Below are 15514 nucleotides of genomic sequence, written 5' to 3' on the forward strand. Positions count from 1 at the left end.
GTGACTCCACCGCACCCTACAAAAAATCATTATAATTGTCGTGTAGGTCCTCACCTAGAACAACAACAACAAAAAACTACTACTACCACTACTACTACTAAAGACAGGTAATCTTCTTTTTTTTTTAACTCACTAGTATGCTGCTTGGACATCTCATTATTTGTTGAAGGGTGTTGCTGCATCTGCTGATGAAAAGCCTCCAGCTGCCTGTCCAGCAAATCCAAGTCCTGCAGAGCTGTTCCGGTAACAGGATGAGACAATTTTATTTACTTTGAATGTCAAGCTACACTGAAAGCTCAGACATGGATATTTTTCTCTACACTTACGTGAGTGCTGTTGTCGGTTATCTACAGCTTGATGCTGGAAACAATTATCTACTGCAGCAGCAGCAACGCTACGTGGAACAGCCTGTAGCTCTGCCTCCTACAGAATTTGCATTTGCTTCAGGTAATCCAGAAAAAAAAGGGACTATGAAATTAGAAAAAATTCTGATTGGCTACTATTGAATAAGAACAAATTACAACGAAAATCATACTCACAAGGAAATTCCGACTGTGCACCCAACACAGGAGGCTGGATTTCCAGAGCCTGTTGCGGTGCAGCCCCCTCCCCTCTCTCCTCACACTCGAGGACAAAATCCGCGAGTTGTACTACAACGAGGAGACAGAATTAATAAGGTGAATTTAACAAAAACATGAAGATTCACACTCAAAATAGAAATTAGTTACTCACTTGGTAATCCTGTCTCCAGTACTCTACGTCTCTTCACACTACACTCTGAGATGTTGCTGGAGTTACCTCTCTGCATCTTGTGGCCATAAAAGAACTGGTGGTGCAAGTCTTTTTAGTTGACGCCACTTCGGCGACTTGCGTGTCTATGGGGATGATATGATGATGAAGGCAATACAACGCCAAGTTCCGGAGCGGAGAAAATCTCCGACCTAGCAGGTTGTCGAACCCGGGCCCGTTTGCAGAGCATTCCATCACCCTGACCACTCAGCTATCGAGGCGGACCGCACTATGGAAGGCTGCGAAACCATACGCAATACTCCAGAGATACATCAGCTTATCCGAGGTTCACTGCTACGACGGGGTGATAAATGTGTCAGTGCCCACAGAAGGGATATTGAACATCTCCTGTGAGAAAGAGTTCATGTGGCGTGCTGGTGCGTTCTGTTCGTGTGTTTCCCATGATTAATGAGTTGGAGAAAATGAGTTTTAACGTAGAAACGCAGCGTTTCCATGCCCATGTTCATATGACATAATTTCTTGTTCTACGTATGAGGAATGTATCCCGCAATTTGTGTCGTAGATTTTTGTTACACTCTGTATGTAAACAGCTTCTACTGGTTGCGTGTCACGGCTTCTACAAATGTGATTAAGGCATTGCTGTCTGTCGGAAATACACGCTTGGGTTGAATTCCACTCATTGGTTTCTAACTTTTCACCAGTTTGGAAACCAACAGTAGTTTACAGCTAAGCAACTGGCGATCGTATGACACGGTGAGCTTTCGCGCCAGAATAACGCACGCTTGCCTTTCACGATCCCTTTACTATAAACTTAATGCTGGGTTAAATGAAGGACCTTGTCTGCAGGCGGGGTGATCCTTGACAGCTGACGATGGGCAGAGCGTCGGTTTTCCCTTTGACGGACACTTCATGTTGGTGCACTTCCAGTCGTACGGGTGGCACAAGCAGACGTTGCAATTAACGAACTTGATGCTTCCAGGACGGCACTCTGCAAACAGAAAGAAACAAAAACATCACAGCGATCTCACAAGACTTCCTCACACGTGAGGCCTGCAAGCTTGCATGGGTGGGATTTGTGACGTCACAACATTGCTTTCACGTTGCCAAAAATTCCCACCCCTCAAAGGCACATTAAATCCTACCCGACACAGACAGTGTGTGAACCAATAAGACGCAATATCGATTTCAAACTCACAGTCCGAACCCAGCACCCATCACAAGGCTCAGAAAGCTATAGGTATATTTTGTGCATTCTGTATTAGAATCTACAAAATGCGGAAAGAGACTGTTTCGAGGCCTCGGAGACTTGAAAACAGTATATAAATTTTTTTGGTACGAGTTCGTTAAATCTGGGGAGAGGGTAAGATTTCTTAGTAATATGGGGAAAATATGGTATGATTTTTCGTACGTTATGGTATGGTATGGTACCGTTTTCTTACACTAAACTGAGGCGAAAGTACGGAGACAAACATGACAGAAAATTAATACTTTCAAGAACATTGTCACTTGTTTGTGTACAGCGTCTTCAACATTGCATAATTTCGGGATCTACATTCAACTGAGTGAGTAGAATTTTTTTCACTCTTCATAAAAGTTAATCAGTTCGTTGCTTCTTCTAATGTTGTGAATAACAGTTTCTTTATGATGATGTTGAATACTTTGATATTTCCAACATGTCTCCGACAAAATCTACTTCTGAATCTGTGTCCATGAGCTCACAGCGTGTGGCGGAGGGTACCTCTAATAACACTATTATTTTCCACTCTCTACTTTCCCCCTTTCTCTTCATTTTCCTAATAGCTCATGAGCAGCTCGATTGTCGATAAGATTTCGTATGACCCCTCATTTCTCAGATTTTGTTGTCGTGGTCATTTCGAGAGATGTACAGTATCTTTTAAGGAGCATCCGGACACCCATCTGTGAACATTAATTTAGGGCCGGCCGAGGTGGCCGAGCGGTTCTAGGTGCTACACTCTGGAACCGCGCGACCGCTACGGTCGCAGGTTCGAATCCTGTCTCGGGCATGGATGTGTGTGATGTCCTTAGGTTAGTTAGGTTTAAGTAGTTCTAAGTTCTAGGGGACTGATAACCTCAGAAGTTAAGTCCCATAGTGCTCACAGCCATTTGAACCAATTAATATGGAGCATGTCGACCCTTCGCGTTTACTACGGCTTGAACATGCTGGGAACACTGAGGCATCTGAATGTCCGTGAAGATATGACGGACCTTTCTTCCTCCTAAACGAGATGAGGAAGAGATACTGGACGCTGGGGTCTGGAGCGAAGCCGACCGCTGTAACTTACCCCCAACAGTGAAACGTTGGGCAGGCCAGCTCATATGAGAAACGTTTCTGTCCACAAACCATTCCGCACAAATTCTGTTTTATGATAGGGTGGACTGTCATGATACAAAGAATCATCAACTCCCAACTGTTCCCCTACTGAAGGCGGTACACAATCTACATCTACATCTACATCTACATGAATACTCTGCAAATCATACTTAAGAGGGGTAGGACGTCAAACGGGCCGACTTGGAGCAGGAGAGACACCACAGGACATTTTATTTTCTACTGTCTATACTTTTACAAATAAATTCATAAAACTTTGTCAGTATGACCAGGAAGGATTCAGGATTCACACTCATAGCGGTGGAACTGTAGAAACATAACAAAATAATTTTTTTATATGAAATTTCATCATTTTTTCACTTACTGTTGGCTGCATTTCTTGCTATATGCACACTTTTCTTCACAAGTAAGAGAGATTCTTTGATGAATTTTGCACAGCATACAAACCATACTTACAGGTGTATGAAACTCTAGAATTTTCCAAATCTATTAAAAACGGTAGTAAAAATTGAGATAATTAACTACAAAAATTGATTTCTTTTTTTTCTAAACATAAAGTTTCATACGTAACAGCTCATTCATTTTTTCATAAATTAAATAGATTCTAGAGTTTCAGACACCTCTAAGTATGGTTTGTATGCTGTGCAAAATTCATCGAACACTCTCTCTTGCCGGCCGCGGTGGTCGTGTGGTTCTAGGCGTTGCCGTCCGGAACCGCGGGACTGCTACGGTCGCAGGTTCGAATCCTGCCTCGGGCATGGATGTGTGTGATGTCCTTAGGTTAGTTAGGTTTAAGTAGTTCTTAGTTCTAGGGGACTGATGACCTAAGATGTTAAGTCCCATAGCGCTCAAAGCCATTTGAACCAGTCTCTCTTACTTATGAAGAAAAGTGTACCTATAGCAACAAATGCAGCCAATAGTAAGTGAAAAAATGATTAAATTTCACATGTAAAAAAAATTTTTTGTTATGTTTTTGAACTTCCGCTGCTACTAGTGTGAATCCTGAATCCTTCCTGGTCATGCTGACAAAGTTTTATGAATTTACTTGTAGAAGTATAGACAGTGGAAATCAAAATGTCCTGTGGTGCCTCTCCTGCTCCAAGTCGGCCTGTCTGACGTCCTACCCCCCTTAAGTGCCTGGCAGAGTGTTCTTCGAACCATCTTCACAATAATTCTCTATTGTTCCAATCCCGAACTGCGCGCTGAAAAACCGAACATCTATACCTTTCCGTGCGAGCTCTGATTTCCTTTATTTTATTATTATAATCCTTTCTCCCGGCGTCAACAAAATATTTTCGCACTCGGAACTGAAAGTTGGTGATTGAAATTTAGTGAGATAATTGCGTGGCAACGAGAAACGCCTTTGTTTTCATGATGTCCACCCCAAATCCTGTAATATGTCAGTGATAGTCTCTCCCCTATTTCTCGATAATACAAAACGTGCTGTCCTTCTTTGAACTTTCTCAATGTACTCCATTAGTCCTATCTGGTAAGGAACCCAGACCGCGCAGTAGTACTCCAAAAGAGGACGGACAAGACTATTGTAGGTAGTGTTTTTAGTAGATCTGTTTCATTTCTTAAGTGTTGTGCCAGTAAAACGCAGCCTTTAAAAAAATGGCTCTGAGCACTATGGGCCTTAACTTCTGAGGTCATCAGTCCCCTAGAACTTAGAACTACTTAAACCTAACTAACCTAAGGACATCACACAACACCCAGTCATCACGGGCAGCTTTAAAAGGGTTGAAATGTCCCTGATGGATTTGTTACAAAGCTGACATCCAGTGACTAGTCCACGTTTAAAGCCACTGAGCTCTCCTATCTAACACATTCTCCTGTTACTGCATCTCTGCAGACAACACAATACTCCCCGTTGCCTCTCGTGACTTGTAGTGGTCGTTTCCGTACTGTGGGTATCCAGATACTATTGCTCAGTTAATCTACGTTGGAGATAATAATATATTGCCGAGTCTTCTTCCAGCTTACGCTCCTGGAATTTCAACAGTGTCCCTCTCCGTGACAAAAAACGATTATTGTGTAACTGGAGTTCACAGAGCTTGTCAGTAACGCTATCGCGCAAACCAAACGAACTCCTGACGAAATGCGCTCCTCTTTGGTGTATCTTCTCTATCTCTTCTATTAATCCACCCTTGTGACGGTCTGAAGGTGACGAACAATATTCAAGAGTCGGTCGAACAAGTGACTTCTAAGACAGTTATTTCGTTAATGACCCGTATTTCCTTAGGGTTCTTCCACTTAATAGTAGCCAGTTACCTGCTTGCAAATATGCCGCTAGAGAGCACCTCGCGCTACTTGTCAGGAAGCCTGTTTGTGAAAGAATGTGCTGCAAAATTACTGGTGTTATTTCCATGTAAGTTCTGGGGAAAAGCGCATTATCTGATTTGGTCACCACAAGAGTTTTATAGTGCTTACGTAATTTAAGTACTAAGGCTTTGTTAGCACAATATCGATCCAGTATTTTTTCTGTGAGTTTGACAAATGTATAGGTATGAAACTAAACTAAAATGGACACCAAGTTCGCTAGCTGCAAGTAGAATTGGTGGTGGTTCATCTCCAGGAAAATCGCGAGAACTGGTCGACGAAATTAGCTTAGGTGTAGGTGACAATTTAATTTATATTTCGAAATGGAACTAAATAACATGCTGATGTTTCGTCGTCTCTGTGTTGTCCCTGGAGTGAAGCCTATATCCATCGTGAATTTTGGCCCAATAACGTTAGTTGCAATATTCGTAATGATTTTTCTTTCCTGTGTGAGAATGTTCTCAAGGTCGGCCTTTGTGTGTAACATCAGTATCTCACTGGCGTATAGCACCTCAGGTTTGATTACAGTGTTGTAGTGACGAATTTTGGTGCAGGTGGACAGAGATTTCTTGTTGTAAATACTTCCATTATTATTATTATCTTACGAATTTACATAGGTAATTCAATGTTTTATTAAAATGAAATTTATTTGACACATTATACGCATTATAAAAACAACTTATGAGAACGCTATCACCGAGAAAGGTGGCGTAGTGGCTAGAACACTGGACTCGCATTCGGGAGGACGACGGTTCAATCCCGCGTCCAGCCATCCTGATTTAGGTTTTCAGTGATTTCCCTAAATCTCTCCAGGCAAATGCCGAGATGGTTACTTTGAAGGGCACTGCCGACTTCCTTCCCCATCCTTTCCTGATCCGATGAGACCGATGACCTTGCTGTCTAGTCTCCTTCCCCAAACAAAACCCAACCCAATCCAGAACGCTGTCGATCTCCACATGTATGATTCTTGTCTGTTCATTTAGTTCGCAGTTGGAGTTCCATTGTAGGCGCCTTGGTGTTCCCAGGAAGTGGACTCATTGCAGAATGACACCTTGTTTGTCCGACTACTCAAGCTTTCTCCTTCCCCAGGCCTTAACGTGCTGTGTTGCTGCGTCTTGATATTAGTAGAAACCCATCGGTTTGTTGTTGTTCAATCATTTCGTTGGCGAATTTGAATGCTGACACTCACCATAGTATTCAGAAGGTTTCGTTTAATGCAATGATTATCAGGTTCGTAAGGATTCATTTTTTTGACAATTTTTTCGCTTTCTCTTCAAGTTGGTCCCAAGTGGAAGACGAAGTTTGCTCCGTGGGCGACTGTTCATTCGGTAAGCTGTCCCTTCAAATGCAGGGAATGATTTAAAGTCATCTGCCTTGCTTATTATTGCGTCAAAGGGGTTCTGTTCGGTTATGATGATCAGAATGAGTACTTGTTACTTGCAAGAATATAGCGTTTCGCGGCGATGACTCTGAATAAAAAGTTTTCGGGTTTTCGGCCTCGCCAAGTGATTAAAATTACACGAGCTTTTTGTCAAGCACTTCTTGGCCATTGTCAAGTTGCACGGCTGCCACTGAGCTGCTGGTATGTCCCTCATATGTACTAGCAGTCGTCTGTGACGTCACTGGTGCCTACGATTATACGGGCGTACGTTGATCTGGCGTTGGATGCTCACGCTTTAACCGGGCAATCGCTGGATTGCAGGACGTGCTATGCAGCAGGTGATTTTTGTTTCAATGGAATCTTTAATTACACAGTCTCAGAAGCCGCTAGAGTGAGCTACGATAGTGGTTTTGTCAAACTTTATCCGGTGGCCATTTTCTGAAGCAAGCTCAGCCAAAGCGTATTTCTCTAGGCGATAAAATCTCTTGTTCTCTTTCCTGCGTTGTTCCACAGCTCATACTGTTTGTCCGACGTAAGACTGGTCACACTCGCAAGGTATCTTGTAGACGCCAGGTCTTTAACTGCTCAGAGTAACTGACAGATTTTCGTCGGAGTCCTGTAGATAGATTTGATCCTGTATCTTTCCGCAGCTGGGTTTTCTTGCACAACACGGAGCCACAGAAACGCAAGAAAGCCAGTTTCCTTTCCTGCTCCTCATCGGTGGTCTCACTGTTTTTCTTGCTAGGAACAATCAATTTATTTAATTGCGGTCATAGCGGTTGTTCCTAAAGACCTTGCGTAGGTGGCTCACCTCGTGGGGCACCTTATCAGCGTCCGAGATCATTCTCGCACTATGCAGCAGTGTTTGTAAAGCGCTTCTGTGCTGGGTGATGATGGCCAATGGCGTGCAAGTACAGAACGCTGTGGGTGGGCTTTCTTTTGACGCTCTGGCCAAAGACATCCATTTCTTCTGTGGCAGAGGAGGGCGTCAAGGACGGGCAATGCACTGTTTTTTTCTAACCCCACAGTCAACTGGATGTTACTGTTCATGCAACTGAGGTATTCCTAGAATTCGTCTAGTTTGTCACGTCCGTGGGCCAAATGACGAACCTGTCGTCAACTTAATCGAAAGAAACAAATAGGATTTATCCTCAGAATTCTCCATTAAGAGGTTTGCAACAGCACGAGCTAACGGGCTAAGCCGTCCGTCTGGTCGTAACAGTGGCCGTTGCAAAGAAAATACGAAGACATAAGAGTTTACCCAAAAAACTCGACCACGTCACAAAAAACTGGGGTACTCGATTCAAAGAGACTTCGATAGGCACAGTCGCAAACAGCGCACACTCTTAGGTCTGCTTATTATCTGAACAACGGCCGAAAACTCGTGTAATTTTTATCAGTTGACGCTGCTGCAAACGTCATAACATTTTATTCATATTTGTTACTTGTCTACCAAAAGCTGTCACAGTTCCACACAAAAGTTTGCGTTGTAGAGTATCTAGTTCACTGCACGTGTCGCAGGAGTCTGTCCAGATTGGTTGTATGCCTGCACAGCTTTTCGTTGTTCCACAACGTCCTGTTTACAACCTTGTACCATGTTCTGCGAACTTCTGGTGGCTTGAAAAGCGCCGAAACATTTTCCAATGCAATGTTCCAACGATACTGCGGATATTTCAGGCTCAGTGATATTCTTCTGTTCGTTGCCTCTGACACTGTCGTGTAGTTCCGTTGCCGTCATCTGAGTCTGACGCCGTCAAGTAGCTGTCCAGCATGTAGTATTGTGGCATGTATCCGAGTGCATATGGAATCACTGTGCGGTCCATGTCACGAACTCTGATCTGTACCGGTATTTGTCGAGCAAGGCTGCCGTGTGGCTGCCCGGGCTGTTTTCTAGGGTTCTGAACGTCCTTTGTGCCAGCACTTTGAGATAAAGTCAATCAGGCCGAAGTCTCCTGCTGACTTTAGAGTGAATGCTGTGTATTTAACGCCAAATACGCCTCCACGCCACTGCATCCAGGGGCTAGCTTATACTACGATTCGTCCCATTTCTTTGGACAGGTTGAAAATTTGGGGTGTGTAAGAACATTTAGACAGTGAGACTGCGTTTATTATTTTAACATTATCTGTCAGTGTCAGGTTTCTTGTTGGGTTTGCTTGGATTAATGCTCCTGCAGGATGTAGTGTTGAAAGCCAGTTATAAAACGCCATTTCTCGAGTATTGACTTGGACATATACTCCGAGGATATAATGTTTCTGTTTTATTACGAACCACGATGGCTGGAATTGCCTCTCCCTATGGAAAAGAGCACAGCCTTCGTAGGATTCTTCGCTGAACGTGATTCTCTTTCGTATAGATTTAAATCCGTCCTGGACACCTGTCTAAAGTATCCCTGTATCATCTACGTCTCACCATCCTTCACAACTTTTCTCAGGACACAATTGCCTACGGTTTATTGAGGAATGTTTCTGTATTTAATGCGTTTTTCCTCCATACCTTCGTTTTCAGAGATGAATGTTTGGTGTTGACCATTCAGTTACTTTCAGATCTATTCCCTATCGCTTTTGCTAAGTAAATTTATTTTCCTACCTTTCCCTGACGCTGTGACAGATTTATGGTCACAAATGTCCTCTTCTGCATTAACCAATTAGGAAAGTTCGGGTCTCTTACTTATTATGAGACTATGACATTACCTTTACAAGTCAGTTCTATAACCACCTTCACGAAGTAATTTTCAGATAAAACATTATAAAACAATTTTACACGAATCTCTGTTTCTCCCATTAGTTTTAATCGCATGACTCTTCGATTCTGCAGCAAACAGACTGAAGTACGTCCCTTTTACAATGTAAAGATAAAAAAAATTACTGATACTCTCCAAGGTCCTCGGAAACTCTTTGCCACTACAGCTCTTGAGGCAGATGGTCCACAAAAGTATGCGATAACGGCGTTCGACCCGCTTTTAAAGCGTACCATTACCGAAATCGGTTCACATTCAGATTCTTTTATAATCTCATTAACAATTATCAGGCGGCTTTCAATCCACCGACAACTTGAAACGTGCTAAAATTTGCGTGACGGCGTCACGAGAAAAACTGTCGCCTAACCTTGTTCATTGACCAATAGTGAGTGGAGGAAGATACACATGTGAATTAAATGGTTATGAACCTTCTTCGTGTTTTCTTGATTTAAAAGTTTGTACAAAATATGTACTAAACAAAGGGAAAGGAAGAAAATGCGGCAAGGAGTTACTGCCTGGGGTAGTCAGCTATGCTGAAACCTCGTGGCAGTCGAGAGTATACTAAGAGAAAAATTCCTACCGGTGCAAGCTTCTAATAAAGTTCACTAATCATTTAAATGTAGTAGTAGCAGCGCTCGTTTGTCAGATTTTAATGGTTCCTGAGATTCATTACGGTTTAGTGTTTAGTGGCAATTACTTAAGAGAGGCCTGCTAGTGCAATTGGGGGATCTTATTTGCATAAGGCCGTTGCATAGGTCAGTTCCACGTTGGAATTTGCGTAAGGCAGTCGCATGACAGTAATTTCTTAAGACGGTTCCGCTTGGGTAGTTGGCTGTACTGTGGGGTACCAATTGAGTAAGATCAGATCAGGTTAATGTATTTTTCTCGATTTTTATATATATATATATATATATATATATATATATATATATATATATATATATATATATATACACTCCTGGAAATGGAAAAAAGAACACATTGACACCGGTGTGTCAGACCCACCATACTTGCTCCGGACACTGTGAGAGGGCTGTACAAGCAATGATCACACGCACGGCACAGCGGACACACCAGGAACCGCGGTGTTGGCCGACGAATGGCGCTAGCTGTGCAGCATTTGTGCACCGCCCCCGTCAGTGTCAGCCAGTTTGCCGTGGCATACGGAGCTCCATCGCAGTCTTTAACACTGGTAGCATGCCGCGACAGCGTGGACGTGAACCGTATGCGCAGTTGACGGACTTTGAGCGAAGGCGTATAGTGGGCATGCAGGAGGCCGAGTGGACGTATCGCCGAATTGCTCAACACATGGGGCGTGAGGTCTCCACAGTACATCGATGTTCTCGCCAGTGGTCGGCGGAAGGTGCACGTGCCCGTCGACCTGGGACCGGACCGCAGCGACGCACGGATGCACGCCAAGACCGTAGGATCCTACGCAGTGCCGTAGGGGACCGCACCGCCACTTCCCAGCAAATTAGGGACACTGTTGCTCCTGGGGTATCGGCGAGGACCATTCGCAACCGTCTCCATGAAGCTGGACTACGGTCCCGCACACCGTTAGGCCATCTTCCGCTCACGCCCCAACATCGTGCAGCCCGCCTCCAGTGGTGTCGCGACAGGCGTGAATGGAGGGACGAATGGAGACGTGTCGTCTTCAGCGATGAGAGTCGCTTCTGCCTTGGTGCCAATGATGGTCGTATGCGTGTTTGGCGCCGTGCAGGTGAGCGCCACAATCAGGACTGCATACGACCGAGGCACACAGGGCCAACACCCGGCATCATGGTGTGGGGAGCGATCTCCTACACTGGCCGTACATCACTGGTGATCGTCGAGGGGACACTGAATAGTGCACGGTACATCCAAACCGTCATCGAACCCATCGTTCTACCATTCCTAGACCGGCAAGGGAACTTGCTGTTCCAACAGGACAATGCACGTCCGCATGTATCCCGTGCCACCCAACGTGCTCTAGAAGGTGTAAGTCAACTACCCTGGCCAGCAAGATCTCCGGATCTGTCCCCCATTGAGCATTTTTGGGACTGGATGAAGCGTCGTCTCACGCGGTCTGTACGTCCAGCACGAACGCTGGTCCAACTGAGGCGCCAGGTGGAAATGGCATGGCAAGCCGTTCCACAGGACTACATCCAGCATCTCTACGATTGTCTCCATGGGAGAATAGCAGCCTGCATTGCTGCGAAAGGTGGATATACACTGTACTAGTGCCGACATTGTGCATGCTATGTTGCCTGTGTCTATGTGCCTGTGGTTCTGTCAGTGTGATCATGTGATGTATCTGACCCCAGGAATGTGTCAATAAAGATTCCCCTTCCTGGGACAATGAATTCACGGTGTTCTTATTTCAATTTCCTCATTTGGGCATTCTTTCTGATCTTCGACTACTCTATTTATTCTCCATGAAGTCTCCATCCTCAGTCAATTTAGTTCCTGGTTTCTTTGGGTTTCATTCCATGACCCAACATTCCACTTGTACATTTTGTCTCTGTATACATTTCGATTTTGACCTTCTACTGGATCGATTCTTGCTTTTACTAGCTCAAATTCGACTACTGTGATCCATGGTATTGTTGACTTGATTCCGTGTATATATGTCTGAATTCTATTGGTGAGTCTTCTTGGTAACCTGCTGATGTACCCAGAGAACTGATATCTACTGCTAAGTTTGACATCCTCTCTGTGGTTTTTCTAGACAGTAATCTCTGTCCCTCTTCTGTCAGCTTTGGGCCGAGAATTTTTTCATGATTTTGCGTTTTTCCTTCAGTATGCTTTCCATGTTGCTTTTCGTATCGAGTGCTAGTGTCTCACTTGTGTACAGCATTTCAGACTTGATTACTGTGTTGCAGTGTCTGATCTTTGTTTCAATATACATGCATTTCTTATTATATGTGTCATAAGATCTGCCATAAGCTCTGTTCGTTTTTTTCAGTCCAGTCCTGCGATTTGTTTTCTTCTCCTATTGGTTCGAGGTTTACACCTACATAATTGAAATGTATAACTCTGTTTACCTTGCTGTACTTTGTGTCTAAGATTTGTATGTTTAATTTCGAGCAGAAGAATTCAGATTCTGGAAAGAGATTTGTAGACCAACCTTTTCTGCACATTCTTTTAGTATTTCTATTTTTGTTGCTATTGCTTCGTTATCCAAGATTATGGCCATATCGTGTGCAAAAGCTTGGTTTGAAATTTCTATCTTGTCCCGGGATCGCCCTAGTCGTGTTCGCTTCCAGCGTCCTTGAATTTTCAGTTCATTTTATCATTTCCTCATTACTTTGTCCAGGAAAAGGCTCAGTAAATTGGAATCCATTCGTTTACTACTTAATGAACAACATTCTACAATAAGGAGTTAGTTGATGAACGGAATTCGAATTATCTGTCTGCATAAAGGTCCTGTATTAGCAGAGAAGTTAGAGCGAAATAGCCGCTGATAGTCATAAACTGATCAATTCGTCAGTAACAACTCGAATTAAATTATTAGTAGTGTACAATAGGCAACTATGATAGGAGTAAATTCCGATTGATTCCCAGTGCGAAGAAGCTGCTCTGTGCCCTATCATATCTATAGACAGTGGCTTCTGACATTTGCTGCGGGAAGCACTTGTGGAACTGCTGTGGGTACTCAAGACAGAGTACATTTACTGATGTAGCAAGGACTACTGCCGAACATTGGGGAGTTAAACTAAAATTATATTTGATCTAACTCTCTGTAAGTTATGTGCGCTTGTACGAATCCATTAAAAGGAACGGCCTACCCTGTTTTTAGTCACTTAAGAATAACCTAAATCCAATTTCCATTTTAACTGTTACAAATATTGCATGAGTAGCTAACAAGAAGTCAGTGCCTCAAGTGATGAAGGTTTGTTTCATGTATCAGTGGCAGGGATCATGTGCGGTGGCATAAAAAAGACTTTCGTAAGCGAGGCCTAGGTAGGATTCTCTTACAGTGGAACTCGATATCAGCAAGTGTATCAAATTCAAGTGACTACAAATTCAGTGCCGACTCCGGTGGCCGAGCGGTTCTAGGCGCTTCAGTCCGGAACCCCGCGACTGCTACGGTCGCAGGTTCGAATCCTGCCTTGGGCATGGATGTGTGTGGTGTCCTTAGGTATTTTTTTTTTTTTGGTCGTCAGTCTACTGAATGGTTTGATGCGGCCCGCCACTAATTCCTTTCCTGTGCTAACCTCTTCATCTCAGAGTAACACTTGCAACCTACGTCCTCAATTATTTGCTTGACGTATTCCAATCTCTGTGTAACTCTACAGTTTTTGCCCTCTACAGCTCCCTCTAGTACCATGGAAGTCATTCCCTCATGTCTTAGCAGATGTCCTATCATCCTGTCCCTTCTCCTTATCAGTGTTTTCCACATATTCCTTTCCTCTCCGATTCTGCGTAGAACTTCCTCATTCCTTACCTTATCAATTCACCTAATTTTCAACATTCGTCTATAGCACCACATCTCAAATACTTCGATTCTCTTCTGTTCCGGTTTTCCCATAGTCCATGTTTCACTACTATACAATGCTGTACTCCAGACGTACATCCTCAGAAATTTCTTCCTCAAATTAAGGCCGGTATTTGATATTAGTAGACTTCTCTTGGCCAGAAATGCCTTTTTTGCCATAGCGAGTCGGCTTTTGATGTCCTCCTTGCTCCGTCCGTCATTGGTTATTTTACTGCCTAGGTAGCAGAATTCCTTAACTTCATTGACTTCGTGACCATCAATCCTGATGTTAAGTTTCACACTGTTCTCTTTTCTACTACTTCTCATTACCTTCGTCTTTCTCCGATTTACTCTCAAACCATACTGTGTACTCATTAGACTGTTCATTTCGTTCAGCAGATCATTTAATTCTTCTTCACTTTCACTAAGGATAGCAATGTCATCAGCGAATCGTATCATTGAAATCCTTTCACCTTGTATTTTAATTCCACTCCTGAACCTTTCTTTTATTTCCATCATTGCTTCCTCGATGTACAGATTGAAGAGTAGGGACGAAAGGCTACAGCCTTGTCTTACACCCTTCTTAATACGAGCACTTCGTTCTTGATCGTCCACTCTTATTCTTCCCTCTTGGTTGTTGTACATATTGTATATGACCCGTCTCTCCCTATAGCTTACCCCTACTTTTTTCAGAATCTCGAACAACTTGCACCATTTTATATTGTCGAACGCTTTTTCCAGGTCGACAAATCCTATGAAAGTGTCTTGGTTTTTCTTTAGCCTTGCTTCCATTATTAGTCGTAACGTCAGAATTGCCTCTCTCGTCCCTTTACTTTTCCTAAAGCCAAACTGATCGTTACCTAGCGCATTCTCAATTTTCTTTTCCATTCTTCTGTATATTATTTTTGTAAGCAGCTTCGATGCATGAGCTGTTAAGCTGATTGTGCGATAATTCTCGCACTTGTCAGCTCTTGCCGTCTTCGGAATTGTGTGGATGATGCTTTTCCGAAAGTCAGATGATATGTCGCCAGACTCATATATTCTACACACCAACGTGAATAGTTGTTTTGTTGCCACTTCCCCCAATGATTTCAGAAATTCTGATGGAATGTTATCTATCCCTTCTGCCTTATTTGACCGTAAGTCCTCCAAAGCTCTTTTAAATTCCGATTCTAATACTGGATCCCCTATCTCTTCTAAATCGACTCCTGTTTCTTCTTCTATCACATCAGACAAATCTTCACCCTCATAGAGGCTTTCAATGTATTCTTTCCACCTATCTCCTCTCTCCTCTGCATTTAACAGTGGAATTCCCGTTGCACTCTTAATGCTACCACCGTTGCTTTTAATGTCACCAAAGGTTGTTTTGACTTTCCTGTATGCTGAGTCTGTCCTTCCGACAATCATATCTTTTTCGATGTCTTCACATTTTTCCTGCACCCATTTCGTCTTAGCTTCCCTGCACTTCCTATTTATTTCATTCCTCAGCGACTTGTATTTCTGTATTCCTGATTTTCCCG

The 15514-nt window shown here is 43.3% G+C and overlaps 1 protein-coding gene across 1 annotated transcript in view; it reads right to left on the bottom strand.

The window, feature by feature from the left end:
* Positions 1-1553: 1553 nt before the first annotated feature.
* Positions 1554-15514, bottom strand: part of LOC124712090 — a 70680-nt gene continuing 56719 nt past the window's right edge. Inside the window, exon 5 of the mRNA XM_047242386.1 lies at positions 1554-1738. Within this exon, the coding sequence (XP_047098342.1) occupies positions 1554-1738 (185 nt within the window). The remainder of the gene's footprint in view (positions 1739-15514) is intronic.

The sequence above is a fragment of the Schistocerca piceifrons genome, chromosome 8, assembly GCF_021461385.2.
Source record: "Schistocerca piceifrons isolate TAMUIC-IGC-003096 chromosome 8, iqSchPice1.1, whole genome shotgun sequence".
In the NCBI taxonomy this organism is placed as follows: Eukaryota; Metazoa; Arthropoda; class Insecta; order Orthoptera; family Acrididae; genus Schistocerca; species Schistocerca piceifrons.